The 18,798-nt window shown below is 42.9% G+C and overlaps 1 protein-coding gene across 1 annotated transcript in view; it reads left to right on the forward strand.

The window, feature by feature from the left end:
• The window catches only part of LOC143283754 (THO complex subunit 2-like), a 72,683-nt gene that overhangs the window by 25,253 nt on the left and 28,632 nt on the right, over positions 1-18,798 (forward strand). The window contains exons 23-34 of the mRNA XM_076590071.1: positions 209-335; positions 1,470-1,611; positions 5,312-5,469; positions 6,953-7,081; positions 11,180-11,308; positions 12,071-12,139; positions 12,813-12,928; positions 13,993-14,059; positions 15,083-15,161; positions 16,028-16,193; positions 16,603-16,940; positions 17,510-17,553. Of these exons, the coding sequence (XP_076446186.1) occupies positions 209-335; positions 1,470-1,611; positions 5,312-5,469; positions 6,953-7,081; positions 11,180-11,308; positions 12,071-12,139; positions 12,813-12,928; positions 13,993-14,059; positions 15,083-15,161; positions 16,028-16,193; positions 16,603-16,940; positions 17,510-17,553 (1,564 nt within the window). The remainder of the gene's footprint in view (positions 1-208; positions 336-1,469; positions 1,612-5,311; positions 5,470-6,952; positions 7,082-11,179; positions 11,309-12,070; positions 12,140-12,812; positions 12,929-13,992; positions 14,060-15,082; positions 15,162-16,027; positions 16,194-16,602; positions 16,941-17,509; positions 17,554-18,798) is intronic.

The raw sequence follows: 18,798 nt of genomic DNA on the forward strand, positions 1-18,798 counted from the left end.
TCATAGATTCCTATATTAAAATTATTTTTAAAAAAATTTTCAAAGTAAATGAAAAAACCCATTAAATTGAGAGTTGATCAGTACTGGGTAACAAAACCAGGAAGATTGTGCTGTGAAAAATGCATTTCTGTGTGGAAGTGTGCATTATGAACAGTATGCATGGAAGAGTGTGTTGTGAACAATAGAAACGTGTATGTATGTGTTGCAGTCCGTTGTTCTACTGGACGTTCTGGTCCATGTCCATGTATGACCTGAAGGTGCCCACAGAGGCCTACAAACGGCAGATCCAGCAGCTTCAGTCACAGATGGACCAGGCTGATGACATGAAGGACATGGTGAGTACCTATCCTCAAAGTCATTCTAAAGCTGCAATTCCATGTACATGGCACTTACATGGCATAGGTAGTTTCACCACTGTACCTCAGTCACTAATCCCTATCCCTCCAAGTCATCAATCCATATAGATGAAACAGAATTTTCTTCTTCTGTATTTTGGTACAGTGCCTATCCAAAAACACAAGCACACCATTAAATACTGACAGTAAACTAAAACAAAGGCAAGGTAATGTATAATTACCTCAACAGACTTGGTAAACTAAAAGAAAGGCAAAGTAATGCAGAGCTAACATTGACACCGATGTTGACCATTGCATATGTAATGTTGGTCCATACATTGCAAAGGGGTTGAGCATCTTTGTGGTCTGCCATGGATGATCCACGATCACACAATTTCTCTTAAGCAGTTTTACCACTTATTGATCTTGAGCAGCTGACATCTTGTCAGAATTTTTCCTGAAATCAGCGAACACATGCCTGACTTAGGGCCAAGACTAGTCCATTTCATGGATGCAACATGGCTGGCAGTATGAATCGCTCCTTGGACTGAAACCATGTTTGGTGCTGGTGCTGGTATAGGTGCTGTGTTAGTAATGTTTTGTGCTGATGGATAAAGTAATTTTTTGTTTTGTTTTTGGTTTTGTTGTTTTGGGTTTTTCTGCATGATTTGTCTTGTCAGTGCCATGTCGGTGCTATGCATGTAGAATTCCATAAGATACCTTTGCAGGAAAACAGTACAAATGAGTCAAGGGTCCTGTTGCCAATGCAGCATGTTCATGATTCTTTAAAAGTCACTCTGACACATTCTCATGTCCACAAAAAGAGATTAAGTTGTGACCAAACATTCTACCTTGAAAAAAAAAAAAAAGAATTTAGCTGGGCAGTCCTGATGTTGTCATGTGTGGTCGGCTGGACTGTAAGCAACAATGTCCATCAAGGAAACAAAAGTGACAGGGACCTTATGTCACCAGATTGCTGTTTTGAACAAACTGATCAGATGATTACATGTTTGTTGAATAAAGCTTGAATCAAATGCTTTCTTCGCTGGTGAAGCGTTCAGCTTTCATAGTGTGAAATTAATTAGCAGGTGTGGTGACAACGACTGATAATGAAACTTTCAGTCTCGCTTTCAGCCACAGAGCAAGAAGAAGAAGGAGAAAGAGAGGTGTGAGCAGCTGCTTCAGAAGCTGTTGGAGGAGGAGAAGAAGCAGACGGAGCACGTTGCGCAGGTCTTTTTCAGGCTGAAGAAGGAGCGGGAGGCCTGGTTCCCCAGTGGTGAGTCTCCTGAGCTAATTGCTTCTTGTCTGGAGTATTCTGCACTAGATCACAACTTGGTTCCTGAGTTGGTTTTTTTGTGTGTGTATGATCTTGTAAAAAGGAATTTAAGGCAAGAAGCAGCCAGTCCAGTCAGTGAGTTACTGAAGTTTGGACTTGTGAAAATTAGTTTTCAATGATAAGATATTCGGACATTTCATTTGAGTAATTTGTGTCTGTATGTTTGTGTTTTCTTTTCTTCTTTCTTTTTGTCCAATTTTCTTTGAATTAGAAGAGAAAATCTGCATGGGTTTTGACATTTTGTGGGGAAAGAAGGGGAGAGGGTGTTAAGAAGGATGGCATTTCATCAGGGACTGATTAACTTGCTGCTGGTATGTTGTTTACAAATAAATCTGATTAAGTTGTTGCTGGTGTGTTGTTATAAACAGTTGTTGCTGGTATGTTGAGTATGAATAAATCTTGCAGCTGGTGTGTCATGTATAAACAAAGTGGACTAAATTGCTACTGGTGTGCTGAGTTTAAAGAAACCTGCCTCTTCCTGTCTCTGTGACTGCTTTCAACACTACACCCCATCTTGCTGTCTGCAAACAGCTTCAGATCTACTGTTTCCGTGTTCCCATATTGAAGCACTCCACAGCTGACTGCCCTTCTTTGTCTCTGGTCCTTACTCCTGGAATGACCTCCCTCTTTCGCTTCATCAGACTTTGCACTTGCCACTTAAGGTGGACCACGGCATAGGTTTTTCACAAAAAATGATTAAAAAACGTGTTTTGGGATTATACTTGTATTTGGTCAAACAATGTCTCTTCTTTGCATTTCTGTCAACCATTTTGCTCAATTTGACCGATTTCATTGCAAATAAAATCATTTTCTGACCTGGGTGTGTGTGAAGTTTGAGCGAATGTGACAAAAAACTCGAAGTTTGCATCGATTTGGACAGCCTGGTGCTCGCGATCTGGTTTGGAAACCCCATCTTGTTTGGTATCAGTGTGAAGGTCATTCACCGGTCTGTCTTCTCATTGCCATTTCCTGTGGAAAATTCCACTCACGGAAACACACGAAGAGTAAATCCGAAGGAACCCGAGAGGCATTTTTTAGGGGTTGTGGCTGAGTCGAGGTTTCTGATTGGCTTGTCGGAGTAAAAAAATAGCCCATTGGCCCAATCGGTCATGTGACTTTTTCCAAGATGGCGTCTGTTTTCATCACGGTTTCAATCGACACACCAGTTGCCTAAGATTTTGATCGAAATTTTCTACTAAAAGTCACGGACAATGCCAAGACACGCTGGAAAGAAGTTTAGGACTGTCTTTGCATTCGGCAAAAAGAAGAGAAAGCGAAAGATTACAACACAAGCTGAAAAAAAGTCTGCCGAAACAGCGACCGACTTAGCAGTGCCTTCGACATTGACCGGCGTCAGTGAAAGCACGCCGCTTCTCAGTTCGAAGAGAAAATTGGACGTTTTCACCAGAAAACATGTGTGTACGGGTGACAGTGACTCCAGTTCAGACGAAGAACCACCGTCAAAAAAAAGTGCATCAGTTCCCTAAGTACAACTTCGCTCGGGACAGCCACAGTCCTCACAGAACATCATCGTTGATGTGTCAACATTGGACTGCTTGGTGTCGTCAGTTCATTGTGGAAAATGCATATCAAAGGTTTGTGGAAAATAATATAATAGTCTACAGATATATAATATTTAATAAATATAATATAGTATTCTATTTTATTTCATGAGTTTTTGTTTTGTTTCATAGCAAAAAAAAAAAAAAAAAAAAAAAAAGAAAGAAAAAAAGCCATCTGAATACCTTTCTTCTTCTTTTTTTGTGAGCCCATTGATTTACTTCTTTTTTTTTTTTTTTCTTTTTTTTCAAGTTCTTTGATTTTTGTTTTCAGAGGCAGTTTTTATTTTTCTCAAGTATTGAAATACTTTTCCAAGTAATATTTCTGTGGATTTTTACTGAGTCTGACATACTGTCAGTGTGTGTGTATGTGTGTGTGTGTAAAAAAAACTGTCAGTCTGAGTCTCTTTATTCTCTCTCTTTCTCTCTCTCTCTCATTCTTTCTCTTGTACCTTCAATTCTCACACATTTGATTTTTTTTCAGGTCTCTGTATTTGAAGATGAGACAAAGAGGATGGGGTCAGCATGCAGTCTGGAGGTGAGGTGTGTTTCCTGTGGCGCTGTGATTCCAGGGACACAGACCATGACATCGCTGAAGACGGGGACTGTCTTCACAGGTTTTGACATCAACCGTCGCCTTGCTGCTGCTGCTTCTGCAACTGGGATTGGCTACACCCAGCTATGCCGTTTTTTTGGTATGGTGAATATGCCACGACCCATGCACCAGAAAACATGGCTTCACTACCAAAAAAAATATAGTGAGGGTGCAAGCAGAGCAGCCAGCACACACCTGCAGGATGCAGCTCACCATGTGCGGGAAGCCTATGCAGAGATGGGTCTAGGTCAGCCATCAGATGATGGCTGCTTAGACATCTCTGTCTCTTTTGATGGCAGTTGGCATCGGAGAGGAAGGACTTCTCACAACGGAATTGCAAAACAAAAGAGGAAAAAAATTGAAACTGTGAGACGTCAGGAACGTGAACATCGACGGGCAGATGAGGGAGAAGTATACGCCCCAGGAGCATTTTGAACAATCTAGTAACTGAAAAAAACTCTCTCTCACCACTTAGTGATATTGGCCAAGTGCTATTTTCCTGTGTATTATTTTTTTAGTGTGTAACTATGGGTTGCAGTTTGTGAGTTCTCAACACAATCTTTGAAGGCGTTTTTCTCAAAAGTTGAATTTCTGCTGCAGGTGCGTCAGTGGCCCACGTGTAACAATTGATACAGTGAAAATATTATCATAAAATTAGGCACACTGATGTAAAAATGTGTGCTGAGTGCAATGAACATAGTTAGAACTCTCTACCTTTAGTAGTTTTTTTCATAGCAAGTGACTAAAGCATACAAACGTGAATGCATAATTTTATGCGTTTTTGACAAGACAGAGAACAATGCTTGTGGACAATGGGCATCTGCTTTTGTGATCATTGCACTAAATGATGTCAAAACAAACTGTGGAAATGATGAGAATCATTATGTAATGCATGTGTTCAGTGCTGCAAATGGGCCAAATAACCGTGTGTATTTTTATGATAAAATTATCATATCTTCATATCTGTTTGACTTATAATCTTCAAACTTAGCACAGATATCTATATTAACATCCTGAGTATGTGTACCAAATTTCATACAGATATCTTTAGTAGTTCCTGAGAAACAAAAATTAGCTAAAAATGACGCAGTGGTCCACCTTAAAAACCTCTCTTTCCAAAATAGCCCCCCTGTCCTCCCTCTTCATGGCCTACAGTTTCCCTAGCTTTCTGTTTACCTGTATTTATGTCTTACCTTCCTTTCCTCCGAGTCTGAGTTTTCTGTTTACCTATATTTATGTCTTTATCTGTTTTCCATCTGAGTCAGAGTTGTCAGTTGATGTGAATATTGGTAAGTGCTTTGGTTTGTCTGTGTACAAGATTCAGAGCTATATTTTACTTTTTTAGATACAAGATGCAAAGGCCACATTAGAAAGCATATGCATTAGGTCCTCAGAACAACAGAAAATTTGGCCACTCTCACATTCCAAGAAGAACACTTTATTAATATTATTATTATTTTGTTAGTTATTGTTGATATGTTGTCAGGGACAACCAAGTCGGAGATGACGACAAATTTCCTGCAGCTGTGCCTGTTCCCACGGTGTTGCTTCACAGCCAGTGATGCCCTGTACTGTGGCTACTTCATCCAGGTGCTCCACACCCTGAAGACCCCCAACTTCTCCACCCTCATCTGCTATGATCGGGTGGGTACATGGGGCTGTGCAAACTTAGTGATGCCATTATTAGCATCTTGTATTGTATCATTTGTTTTGTCACGACAGTTTGCTATTGGTGAAATTCGGGCTGCTGTCCCTGGGGAGAGTGCATCACCACAGTGCAGTGCCAGCCTTAGATTTTTTTTTTTTTTTAATTACTGTCTGCAAGTGTGTGTTTTTTACTATTGAGGTGGATTTTGCCACAGAATTTGCCGAGGACAATCCTGCTGTTCTAGTGGGTTCTTTTACATGTGTTAAATGTATGCTGCACATGGGACTTTGGTGCTTAGACCACCACTCTAGAAGAGGGTGCACTACTGTAAAGTTCGGTCTATTGAGCGCACTGGTATATAAGCCGCACCCATTAAATTTTGGAAAAAATTGAACTTCATACATATATAAGCTGCACTGGCTTATAAGCTGCACTTATTTCCGGTACTGGAACACATACTGATACTACAGAAAAGCTGTCAATACTGTAGGTTATGAAATAAACACAAGCGGGAACAACACAAAGAAAAGCAAGCAAAAATACTGCTAGTGCCACAAAAACAAAAAAAAAATAAACACAACGAAAATAAGATCCATAATTTAAGGATAGTCGCATTTATTCAACGTCATCCTGCTCACTGAATCCACTGAAATCTTCGTCTTCAGTGTCCGAGTTGAAGAGAACCAGCACAGCTTCCTCCACCATCTTGTCACTGACTTCAGCCTCACTTTCACTTCATGAACATGAACGCAAGGTGGAGGTCGCTGCTGGTTCGCCGCTTGCACTGTCGTTTGCTAGGTCAATCGGCTTCAATTTGAAGGCTGCATCATAGCATTACGTCGCGTTTTCGGCATGATGAGGGTGCACCCTTCAGCACTATCCTGAACCTCATCCAAAAATTCATTGACAGAAATCATGATTTTGGTGAGTTGAAGGGCAGCTAAGAATAGATGAGAACATGACACTCCTCAAATAAGTCGCAAAATTGTATAAGCCGCAGAGGTTGAAGATGTGTTAAAAAGTCGCGGCTTATAGACCGAACTTTACAGTAAATATCTGGTCTGTATAAGGGACTCAAACCCATGAACACTTACTTTCTGGTCAGGTGCACTTCCATTTGGCCATCTTTCCAGCATGTATCTGTGTTTAATTATTGTTAAGCATCCACAGAACAGTTGTCTTTGGCTATATTTTTGTGACAAATGATAAGTTATATAGAACAAATGTGGCTAGAATTCGGTTTCATTCAGCTGGAATGAACATTTTTAACCTGTAACTGAACTGGCCCCATGCATCCTCTGGGGTCTTAAATAGAAAACAGTTCTGGATATATATTTGGGTACATGTATGTTTGCACAAAACGATTGCCTTATTTCAGAATTGCTAAAAGCATAGGGGATTTTTATATTTTTATTTTATTTTATATTATATGATAAAAGGTTTATTTACACAGTATTTACTATGTGGTTCGTTGTGCAGATTTTCTGTGATATCACCTACACGATGACCAGCTGTACAGAGAATGAAGCTCACCGTTATGGGCGGTTCCTGGCTTGTGCCCTGGAGACCATCATGAAGTGGCACAGCAGCACCAGCATCTACGAGAAGGTTGGTCCATTAGCACACTTTATGGAGAATAAAAAAGCCCATAAAAATCCTTGAGGTGTTCTTTGACTCACATGAGAATAGCAAGCAGCGCATGTTGATGAGTTGATTGACCCCCAAGAATTGATTTGTGAAAGTGAGGAGGAATGTGAAAGTTTTCCTCTGAAAGTTAATAAAATATTTGTTTGTTGTTGTTTTTTTAAGAGAGACTGAGACAATGTATGGTACTGAATATCTCTCAGTTGCAAAGTGTAAATAAGAAGATGGCATTATGATTGGTACAAGGAACTGAAGATAAGAAGTTAAAATGAATGGGGCATAATGTCAACTTGATAAAAAGCAGCATACATTCCCTGATTGTCATCTTGTCTAACATTTTAACACATCCATAATGAAATACATGTGCAGTCATATTCTGTCAGCATTGTACACAGACAAGATATGGGTCAGCTTGATTTCAGGTACAAAAGTCAAGTTTGTTTTAGGTGTACACACTTAAGGTGGCAGTACATTAGCTTCCCTGGCTAGTATTGCTTCTGTTTAAGAAACTGGATGTTTTTGCATACAATTTGGTCAAATATCAGTGTAAAAATGTCTCAAAAGCAACCTTTGTTGAACACGGAGATTTTTCGTCTGCTTGATCCTGATGATTTTGCCTACAGGCACTGATTCTGATGTCTCTCCAAGAAAATAATAGAAGTGATAGTGACAAAGGAAGCGGGTATAGAAACTAGAGTGTCAGTGCCAGATTTTGCAGTTGTTGCAAGCACAAATCAACAGACTGAATGTGGTATGATCAGGGGTGTTTGATGCTCATCTTTTTCTCATAAGTGTGCCTGTTTTCCAAGATGTTGGCTAAAAAAATCTTCTGTACACTAAACTAAGAATAGCACAAATAATCTTAGCATCCTTTTTTCATTAAGTACACACAGTTTGGTGGTGGTTTGCCTCTGTTTAGGGCTGCAGGGCTGTGGTTTTTTTTGTTTGGTTTTTTGTTGTTGTTTTTTGTCTTGTGGTTTTCTTGCAGGCAGTTTCTTGGTAGCATGCTCAGGTTGGCAGGCAGATAAGGCTGAGACAGGGCCAGTCACAATAGTGGTAAAGGCAGGCTTAAAAAAAAAAAAAATCCACTAATCTGTTCTTTCATCTGTCAACCTTTGTCTGCTTCTCTGAGAAGCGGTAGACAGAAAGGACAAGCTGATCATCCTTGGGGATTTCAGTGCCTGCGTCGGCGTGGACTTCTCCTCGAGGCCAAAAGTCCTAGGACAGCACGGCACTGGCAAGTGTAACTCCAACGGACTGCTTTTGCTCTCGCTCTGCGCGCAACATGGACTGACCATCACCAACACCCTCTTCCAACAAGCGGACAAGTACAAGAACACATGGATGCACCCCCACTCCAAGCAATGGCACATGCTGGACTATGTGATTGTCCAGCAGAGGGACAGAGGTGATGTTTTCATTACACGCTGCATGAGAGGAGCAGTCTGTTGGTCGGAACATCGCCTGGTACGCAGCAAGATGAACATCAGACTTGCACGCAAGCTCCAACCAGCCAGGCAGAAACCCCCTAGGAAGCTGAACATCCACCAGCTCCCTATCACCAAGGACATGCTGCAGCAGCAAATCCAAGTAGCTTTCCAAAAAATTCCTGCATTGACTGATGTAGAAGAGGTATGGAGCACCTCTGGAGATGCTATGTATACAGCAGCAGCTGACACACTCGGCTTTTTACAGAGAAGCCACAAAGACTGGTTTGACGAGAACGACTCTGGAACCTCCAAGCTCCTGAACACACTGCATATACGGCATCAGGATCACATCTCCGATAAAGACTGTCAGAGGAAGGAGAGCCAGTTTTTGCAAACCAAGCAACTCGTACAGAAGAGGCTGCATGAGATGAAGAACACCTGGTGGGATAGAAAGTCCGAAGAGCTTCAGTCCGCTGCTGATGCTCACGGCCTGAAGACCTTCCATGATGGTCTCCGACCACCCTCCTGACAGACAAGAAAGACATCTTGCCCGCTGGGCAGAGCACTTCAACACCCTCATCAGCAGGAACTCGTCCGTATCTGACAAGGTAATTGCAGCCCTCCCACAGCTACCAGTCAATGACTCGCTAGCTGCTCCTCCCACCAAGGTCGAGACCCAGAAGGCCCTGAAGCTGACAACATCAGGAAAAGCACCAGGAGCGGATGGAATCCAGGCTGACATCTACAAGTATGGAGGTGAGGTGCTGACAGACAAGCTGACCGCCCTGTTCCAGTCTATCTGGGAGAGAGGGGAGGTCCCCCAGGATTTCAAGGATACTTCTATTGTCCACATTTACAAATGGAAGGGAGACAAAACATCCTGCGATAACCACCGTGGAATCTCTCTCCTCTGCATCGCCGGCAAGATCTTCGCCCGCATCATACTGAACAGACTGGTTGACCATGTCTCCAACACAGTCATCCCTGAAGCACAGTGCGGCTTCCGCTCAGGCAGGGGAACATGTGACATGGTGTTTGCCATACACCAGATGCAAGAGAAGTGCCGTGAGCAGAACAAGGAGCTCCACATGGTCTTTGTAGACTTGACTAAGGCCTTCGACACAGTGAACCGCCATGGTCTGTGGAAGATCCTCCTAAAGTTCGGCTGCCCAGAGAGCCTAATCCAGCTGATTGTGTCTTTACACAATGGCATGCAGGTGAAAGTACAGGAAAATACTAACATGTTGGATCTGTGGTAAATGGAGTGAAGCAGGGCTGCGTCTTGGCACCCATACTGTTCTCCATTCTCTTCTCTGCCATGCTGATTGACGCCTTCGAAGACTGTGACCGGGGCATCTACATTCAGTTTCGCACAGATGGCAAACTTTTCAACTTGCGGTGACTCCACGCCAGGTCCAGGGTGTTTGAGGCACTGATGAGAAAGTTCCTCTTTGCTGATGACTGTGCGCTTGCTGCACACACCCATGAGGACATGCAGTACATTATGGACAGGTTCTCCACCTCCTGCAGGTGCTTTGGACTCGCCATCAGCCTCAGCAAGACCGAGTCCATGTACCAACCAGCTAGCTCACAGAACGCCAGTGCCTCCCCCCCACCTGCAATCAAGATCAATGACACAGAGATCAAGTCAGTCGACAAGTTTTGCTACCTGGGCAGCACCCTATGCAGCAACGGAATCCTTGATGCAGAAGTGATGCTGTGCATCGCCAAGACCACCTCCGCCTGGCAGACTCAGCAACAGGCTGTGGAACAACAAAGGCATCAGGCTCAGCACCAAGATGAAAACCTACAGAGCTGTTGTGCTGACCACCTTGTACTGCTGTGAAACATGGACGACGTATCGGCATAAAGTGGCAAGACAGGGTCTCCAACCTCCAGGCCCTAGAGAGGAGTGGTCTGACCAGCATCGAAAGCCTGCTGATCCAGTGCCAGCTACACTGGACAGGACACGTTGTCCGCATGACAGACAGCAGGATCCCGAAGATGCTTTTGTATGGCCAGCTGAAGGAAGGCCACCGTGAACTTGGAAGACCCTGCAAGCACTTCAAGGACACCTTGAAGACAAACCCCAAAGCCTGTGACATAGACATCGCTTCCTGGGAAACTGATGCCCTTGACCGCTCTCGCTGGAGGATGCTGTGCTCTAGTGGCATAAAGACGTTTGAAAACAAGAGAACGCTGGCCATTAAGGAGAAGCATGAGCGAAGGAAGCAGGGCTCAGCTTCTGGAGACGTTTTCCCTTGCAACACCTCTGGGAAGTGCTGCGCATCCAGAATCGGCCTCTTCTCACATATGAGGATACACACCGACAGATAAGCCTGCCTGCCTACTCATCCGTCGGACCGACGGGAGACTCCATGAGAAGCTGGAAGACTTGAAAAGACTTGACAGATGTGCATATGTTTTCTCATATAAGTGCATTAGCTTTTCTTGAGATAAGAATGCAGCAGTTTCATCATTTGTAGGAACCACACAGAAAGTTATTTTTTGTTTTCAACATCATATTGAGTTCCTATATGCTGTTTATCATTGCATAATTCTTAAAAATAAAAAATTTGATAAAATAATGATGGCTTGTTCATGGGTACATGTAAAGTTTCGTTTGACCCAGGAATGCGCCAACTACCCTGGCTTTGTGACGATATTCCGCAAAGGCTCCGACTCCAACAACAAGATGGATCGGCTGGACTACGAGAACTTCAGACATGTCTGTCACAAATGGCACTTCCGCATCACAAAGGTATGGTTGGACTTGTGGGTAAAGCATAAATGTGCATCTTTAAGGCTTTGAAAATGGAAAGGATGCAGTGTGTTTTCATTGTGTTGGTCGGTGGTGGGTTTCTAAAACAATTCTAGAACAAACATATCGAAGAATGAAAATTCTGTATGGGACTAACAGCTTCAGTCTGCTAGGATTGTCTGCTGTGAAGAAAAGTTCTTTCACTCCACTACTTCTTGCCCCAGAAACCTAGATGATTATGACCAGAAGGTATGCCTGCCTTTGTATGTGGGTAGCAGTGCAGATTTGATTAGAATGTGCAGCACCAGAGTGATCTTCTGAAGGTAATTTGGGATCCCCTTTGAATCATGGCAAAAGAGTCTCTGGGATCCCTAAGATTTATAAATTAACTGAAGCCCTGTTTTCATTTTCTGATACAATTGACAACGCTTCTTGCTGCCACAGGTGTGAGTGCCAAATGGATGTGTTCTTGATTACCAGTCATTCAAGCAACTCTTCGATTTTGTTAGTTTCCATGTTAAACAGTTGGGTTTTTTTTTCTTTGTTTTTTTTTTTAAGGACCTTGTATGAAAGCAAACATTGCGGTGCTGTTTGAGGTAAACTTGGTTTCAAATAATATTTTAGAAGACATGTAAATATTTACAAAATTATACAAAATTTTGCTTTGAAACCAATGCGGCTTCAGTTGTGGGCTGTGACATGAAGTGTGGATTTACTGAATTTATGGCAACACATTGGTGTGTATATACATGTGTGTTTCAGGCCATCATCTCCTGTTTAGAGTCAGGCAACTTCATCCAGATCCGCAACGCTCTGATCATCCTGACCAAGGTGAGGCATATGCGATGGTTGATCCAGTAGCCATGCACCTGAATAGAAACCCGAGTCTGTAGGGCCCCCATGTATATATATGGACCATCATTTTCTTTGTTTGGTTTTTTTAACTCTCACCTCTGCTAGACCTTCAGTGGTGGTCTGGGTGCTGGTCATGGATTAGCACACATAGAAAAACACCACGGCAGGAAGAGGCTAGTCCCTGGCAAAATTATGTAGAAAAATCTCTGATAGTAAAGCAAATACACTTGCAGACAGTAAAAAGAAAAAAAACCAACCAGACTTTCTTCTCAGCTTCTAAGTATTCCACTATGTTGCTGAAAGTACTCAAGTCTGTTCAGGGGTTGGCAGGTGCGTGACTGTCTGTATTAATGTACTTTTTAAAAACATTTTATAAAATCAGTTTCTTCCATTATATGTTAATGTCTTACACAAACCTAAGGTAGGCTCACAAGGCACTGAGCAGCTTGTCAGGTTCTTATTCAAAGGTCAGGCATCAGCTCATTTCTCTCTCTCTCTAGATCTCCCCCTCTCTCTCTCTCCCCCTCTCAAAGTAGTTCTCTCTCTCTCTCTCTCAAAGTAGTAGATGGCACAGCAAATATGGATGGGTCAGAACCCTCTGACAGTCCCTTGAAAGCAAAAGTGAAAGTGAGATGCCTGTGTTGTGCAGATCCTGCCCCACTTTCCACGCATCGTGCAGATCGGCATGGCCATAGAGCGGCGTGTGGACAAACTGAGCAAGGAGGAGAAGGATAAGCGACCAGACCTCTACGCTTTGGCCATCGGGTAAGGAGGCATCAGGCTTTTAATCAGGCCATAAAATCTTCTGCGAAATCTACACAAATCAAGTTTGGTTTCAGCCAGCTTATGAGCGTTTCACCCCCACACCCCACCCCCTACCGCCCCCAACCCACAAGCAGGGCATGGCCCCTGCACTCCTCCCCTCGAGGCTCTTTTAGCTGCCCCCTTCCTCCCCTCACATGCCAGTCTGTTCTTAAGCCCTGTAATTTAAAAAAAAAAAAATGTTTATGTATTATCTAGTTTTTCTCTTTGGTTATATGTAACACATTGTCAGGGGATATAACACAACTGGCATTAAGATATTTTAATTTTTTTTTGTTTTTTGATGTTTTATTATTTAGTGTTTCTTCCACATACATTTGAAGAGGAAACAGATAAAAAAAGAAAAGAAAACATGCCCTCTCTCACATCATACATGGAAAAGAAGTAAAAAAAAAAGAAAAAGGAAAATCTGGGAAAGATACTAACACATACAATAGAGCACATACATGAAAAGTGCTGATATTTTCAAATTCTGTATTTCCATTTTCATGTGAAGGATTTTCAGTCATTTTTTCTTCAGTTGTTTTCTGTGCAAAAGACAGGTTTACAATATTTCCATTCAGTATTAAAAATGGACAGGTTACAATGTATCTTTGCACTGTATTGTTCACTTTCAAAACTGGTGTTAAAATGCCTTTAAAATGCATGTATTGTTTGTTTTGGTATACATTTTTCAATCCAGCAATTGTACATATAACTTTTAGTTGACATAAAAAGAAAAACAAAAACTCTGTTTTATGGCGTCATTCTTACTAAAGGAATATTACAGTGCATTTTGAAACCGAATGCATTATAGATTGCAGGCATTTACTCGTTTCCTTATATAATCTCCAATTGATTTCCAGAAACATTTTGCATGTTTACAAACCCATTAAAAATGGTGAAAATGATGAAAGGTGGGAAGATATTGGAGTTGGGTTTTTTTTATGTCACTCATTCAGCAGTGTCAGATATTGGACAGGCCTGGTTTCTCATACATCATGCTCTTATTGCTGTGTTCCCCTCAGCTACTCTGGTCAGCTGAAGATGCGGAAGGCCACCTGGGTGCCAGAGACAGACTTCCACATCAAAGAGGTCAGTGTCTGTTCAGTGTTGTTGTTGTGGGTTGTCACTGGCTCAAATCCTCAGGGCTTCTGAAAAGTCTAAATTTTGTGGGTTGGGGTGGATCCCAGGGGGGTCCAAGGACTCTTCTACCAAAAATAATTTGGGTTCCAAGGACTCCTCCACCAGAAAGTATTGGGGGTCCAAGGACTCTTCTACCAAAAATAATTTGGGTTCCAAGGACTCCTCCACCAGAAAGTATTGGGGGTCCAAGAACTCTTCTACCAAAAATAATTTGGGTTCCAAGGACTCCTCCACCAGAAAGTATTGGGGGTCCAAGAACTCTTCTACCAAAAATAATTTGGGTTCCAAGGACTCCTCATCCAAAAAGTATTGGGGGTCCAAGGACTCTTCTACCAAAAAATAATTTAGGTTCAAGGATTCTTCTACCAAGAATGTTAGGATTCCAAAGACACATCTACCAAAAATATTAGTTTTCCAAGGACTCTTAAACAAAAAATATTGGGGTCCATGGACTCTTCTTCCAAAAAATATTGGGGGTCCATGGACTCTTCTTCCAAAAAATAAATGTTGGGGGTCCATGGACTCTTCTTCCAAAAGATATTGGGGTCCAGAGACAATAAAGAACAGACAATACAATATCAGACTGCCCAACCGACCTTGAAGGCCACTGTCAAGTAACAGAAATGTTCGGTTGTAACAAATACAGATGTTGAGTGTTGGCTTAGTGGTATCGCGTCTGCCAAGGAAGTGAGAGAATGTGAGTGCACTGGTTCGAATCCCACAGTCGCCAGTATTTTTTCCTCCTCCACTAGACCTTCAGTAGTGGTCTGGACACTTGTCATTCAGATGAGACAATAAACCGGTTCCATATGCAGCATGCACTTGCACATGTAAAAGAACCCACAGCAACAAAGGGGTTGTCCCTGGCAAAATTCTATAGAAAAGTCCACTTCGATAGGAAAGCAAACAGGATTTTTTTTTTTTTTTTTTTAAGAGTAATGCAATGCAATATACATGTGTGTGTGTGTGCAGACCAAAGGCGCAGGCAAGGGGGGCTCTGCTGCTGCCAAGGATGGCCCCCAGACTGCCAACTCCAAGAAGACAGAGGATGGTGAGTATATTGTGTATGACATGTGTGGGCGTGGTTTGTTTATGGAAGTTTGAGGTGTGTGTTGGTGTGGTGTGTATGTGTTGGTTGGGTGTTTGGTGGTGTGTGTGTGTAGTGTGGTGGTGTGTGTGTGTGTGTGGTGGTAGTAGTTGGGTGTTGGTGTGGTGGCATGTGTGGGTGTGTTTTGTTTTTGGTAGTGTGTGTATGTTTATGTTGTATAGTGTTGGTGGTGTGTTCGTGTGAGTGGTGTGTGTTGTATATGTGTGGTGGTGATGTGTTTGTTTTAGTGGTAAGTTTGTGATTGTGTGTCGGTGTGGTGTTTATGTGTATGTGAGGCAACAGAGTTTTGTGTTTGACCTGTTCAGTGCCCATGTCTATGAACGTCCTACACAGAGTATAGCTATAGTATCTATAAGATATCCACTTATGTCCTGCTTCTATCCCAGTTTTTTCTTCACTGGAATTTGGTTCAAGAACATGAACATGGACTAACAGTTAGTGAAATGTGTCTGGATTTTGTTGTTGTTGTTTTGATTTTTACTATTTAAATGAGCCACACACCAAGTAGAGGACCCCTCTCCTGTCAATAATGATTTGCTAACTGGACCACATGGACCGTGCATGAGAAGTGGGTTAGCCTCAATTGCCCCGAATGCTTAAAAAAAATCCATGGCAAGAGGAGAGCACTGTTTTTTTTGTTTTGTTTTTGTTTCTGGGTGGGTTTTTTTAGTGCAAAATTTCTGGCACTGAACAGGTTAATGCTGTTCAATTGTGTCAGCTGGGCAGTCCTGAGATGGCCCTGTACTGTGCTGTCAGCTGGTCGAATGTCAAATGGCTTTTGTTTATACTGGCAATATGATGTTTGGCAGACAAACACCGTGAGGGTCGCGGTGGTGAGGCCAAGGGGGAGGGCCGGGACGAACGCAGCAAGGACAAGTCTGAGCGCCGGGACAAGGGGGAAAAGCGAGACAAAAGGGAGAGCAAGAAGTCAGCAGTGAATAGTGTCGATGTTCAGGACCACGGTGACTCAGCAGGGTGAGTATCAGAGCCTTTGTGGTCAGTGGACTTTGAAGATCTGCTTTTTGAAGTTTCCTTAACTGAATATCTGCTGCTTTTCTTTCAACAGTTGTGTTTTACTTCATTACACAGGCATTGAAACAGTGGTTTGCTGAACAGTCATGTCCATTCAGTTTAATCGCTAAGCAACAAATAAAATTACTATTTATATTTTTTTAAATTGTAGGAATTTATTTTTAACGTGTAATCTGGTGACTGCTGTATGTAACGGTTGTTTCAAAGAAGGAATGAATCAGACACTCAGCTCTTCAGTCCAAAAGAAGTTAGTTGGAATGGAATTTGGTTTCACAGTTGAAACAAGTACTTTTGTATCCTGAGGGGGGGTGGGGATCCTTGGCTCAATCCATTGTCTTCATGGTTTGTGCAGCAAACATCCCAAAGACAAAGGAGCGGAAGACAAGAAATCCAAAGACTCCACCCCGACGTCCCGAGCGGAAGCGGAAGACGGGGGACGTCAGAAAGAGGGCAAGGGGGAGAAGTCAGCGAAGGAGGAGAAGTCAAAGAAAGGGGAGAAGAAGGACAAGGAGCGGAACAAGGAGCGCGAGGAGCGGCGGGAGGAGAGAGCCAAGGAGAAGGAGGAGAGGAACAAGGAGAAGGAGGAGAGGAAACGGGGGCACCGGGGTCATGAGGAGGAGGAGACGGCTGTCTCGACATCGTCATCACACCGGCGCAGCCTGGAGCCGCCCCCTGCCGTGGAGGACAGAGGTGGGGCCTGCTGAGGTGGTGACACACCGCAGTCATTCACCTGTCATACATTTGAAGTCTCTTTTGTCATTGTGGGGTTTTTTTTGTTGTTATTGTTGGGTTTTGGGGGGTTTTTTTGGTAGTCTGTGGGATTACCCTAGACTTGAAGTGGATGCTAACGTGGCTATAGCCTTAAGATGGCCTTAGTGGCCAGTGAGGCTCTAAGGACCATAATTTGATTTGATTTGATTTGTGGGATGAATAAGTTCATCTGAAGGGCTGATGTTCTCTCAGCACATCCTGGTCTTATTTGCCATAAGGAGCTTGATAGTTGAGATCATGTCAAGAGCTGTTTTGTTTTGCTGGAGGTTTTTGTGTGTGTGACTGAGTTTTGTGTTTGATACGGTTGTTGGGCAGTCCTGATATGGCCCTGTTTAATCAACTTGACTTTTATCAACAATATCAAAAATATGTATTTCAATGACCTGCTTTTCATTGTCAGTGTCTGGGTCTCTTTTTATTGTGTGTATGTGTGTGTGTGTTTCTTCCTCTTGTTAACAGGTGTGTGTGTGTGTGTGCATGTGTTGCAGAAACAAAGCGTCGGAAACTGGAGATGGCTGGATCAAGTTCTCAGGTTAGTATAGAGTTAATGGAGGTGTGTTGATAACACCCCCACCCCCCCGACATCTCCACTTCCAGTATTCCAGTCCACAACGCCAGCACCACGGGGTACAGGTTCTTCATGATCCAGTGGATTCCTCATCGGGTCTGATTCAAGTCACCAAGGCGACTCCTGCCAGGTGTCGACCTTTGTGCTTTGGTCAGAGTGAGGAGGAGGATTGCGGCAGCTGGAGGGATCAGCACGGGCAGTCTACGTCTCCCCCCACCCCCTCCCGGGCCGGCCTTGGTCTTCTCTCTCTAAATGATCTGTTTTGCAGGATACGGGCAAGTTGGGGGTCTTCTTGGGTGGGCCACGTTCCAGACCCCATGTCATGCTTGTCTTCTTTCCCCACCATCTCCACAGGGATCCTATTGTTCCAGTGCCAGTGCCATCATCCGTCCCCAAGTTCCAGTGCCATGTCCCAGGCCATGGCCCTGGTTTTCTGTCCTCATCTGTCCTGTGCCTGTCTCCTCCTGCCTTGCTGTGCCAAGTTGGGGAGTAGCTGCTGCCGGTTGCATGAAAACGTTTCCTCCATCTTTCTGCTGCTCTCTGTGTCACTGTGTTTCCTCCGTCCTGCTCCGTTGAAGGAAATAATATCTGTGTTAGGCCTTGTGTCTCCAAATATAAAAAAAAAAAAAAAAGAAAAAAAAAAAGAAGGAAAGAAAGAAAAGCTTAAATTTTATTAAAAAAATTTTTTCCACACATTAAAAAAAAGGAAAAGTTCGCTTTGCAAAGTGTCAAAGATAAGTAAAAGGGAAGTGGATAAAGAAGAATCAAGATGTGCACAGCAGTGTAAAGTCCTCCATGGCGTTACAACCAGCCTGTATGGAAGCTTTAAGCAGTGTCTTCACTCCAAAAATGTCGCACCATGTGAATTTCTGCCATCATGTGGAAGAGACGAGAGTGAGTTGCTGTTTGTGATCTTTCCGTAATCATCATTTTGTTTTCATCAGTGATTAAGTTTCTCATCATGGACATGAACTGAAATGCTCCATGGCTGTGTGGAGTTCTGTGACATTATTTCAGATTGTAAATTAAAAGAAAGGGAAAATAATGAAACATTTCAGTATTTTGTTTTGAAGATATCTTTGGAATAATGATAGAGTATCATGAGTTATTTCCATGGTCACAAGCCCTTCATATGAAGAGGAAACCACATCAGCACTGCTGCCTGCAAATAATCCATGTGCCCTCCAGCCATCGCCACACAAGGTCTGC

Source organism: Babylonia areolata, chromosome 7, assembly GCF_041734735.1.
Source record: "Babylonia areolata isolate BAREFJ2019XMU chromosome 7, ASM4173473v1, whole genome shotgun sequence".
Lineage (NCBI taxonomy): Eukaryota > Metazoa > Mollusca > Gastropoda > Neogastropoda > Buccinidae > Babylonia > Babylonia areolata.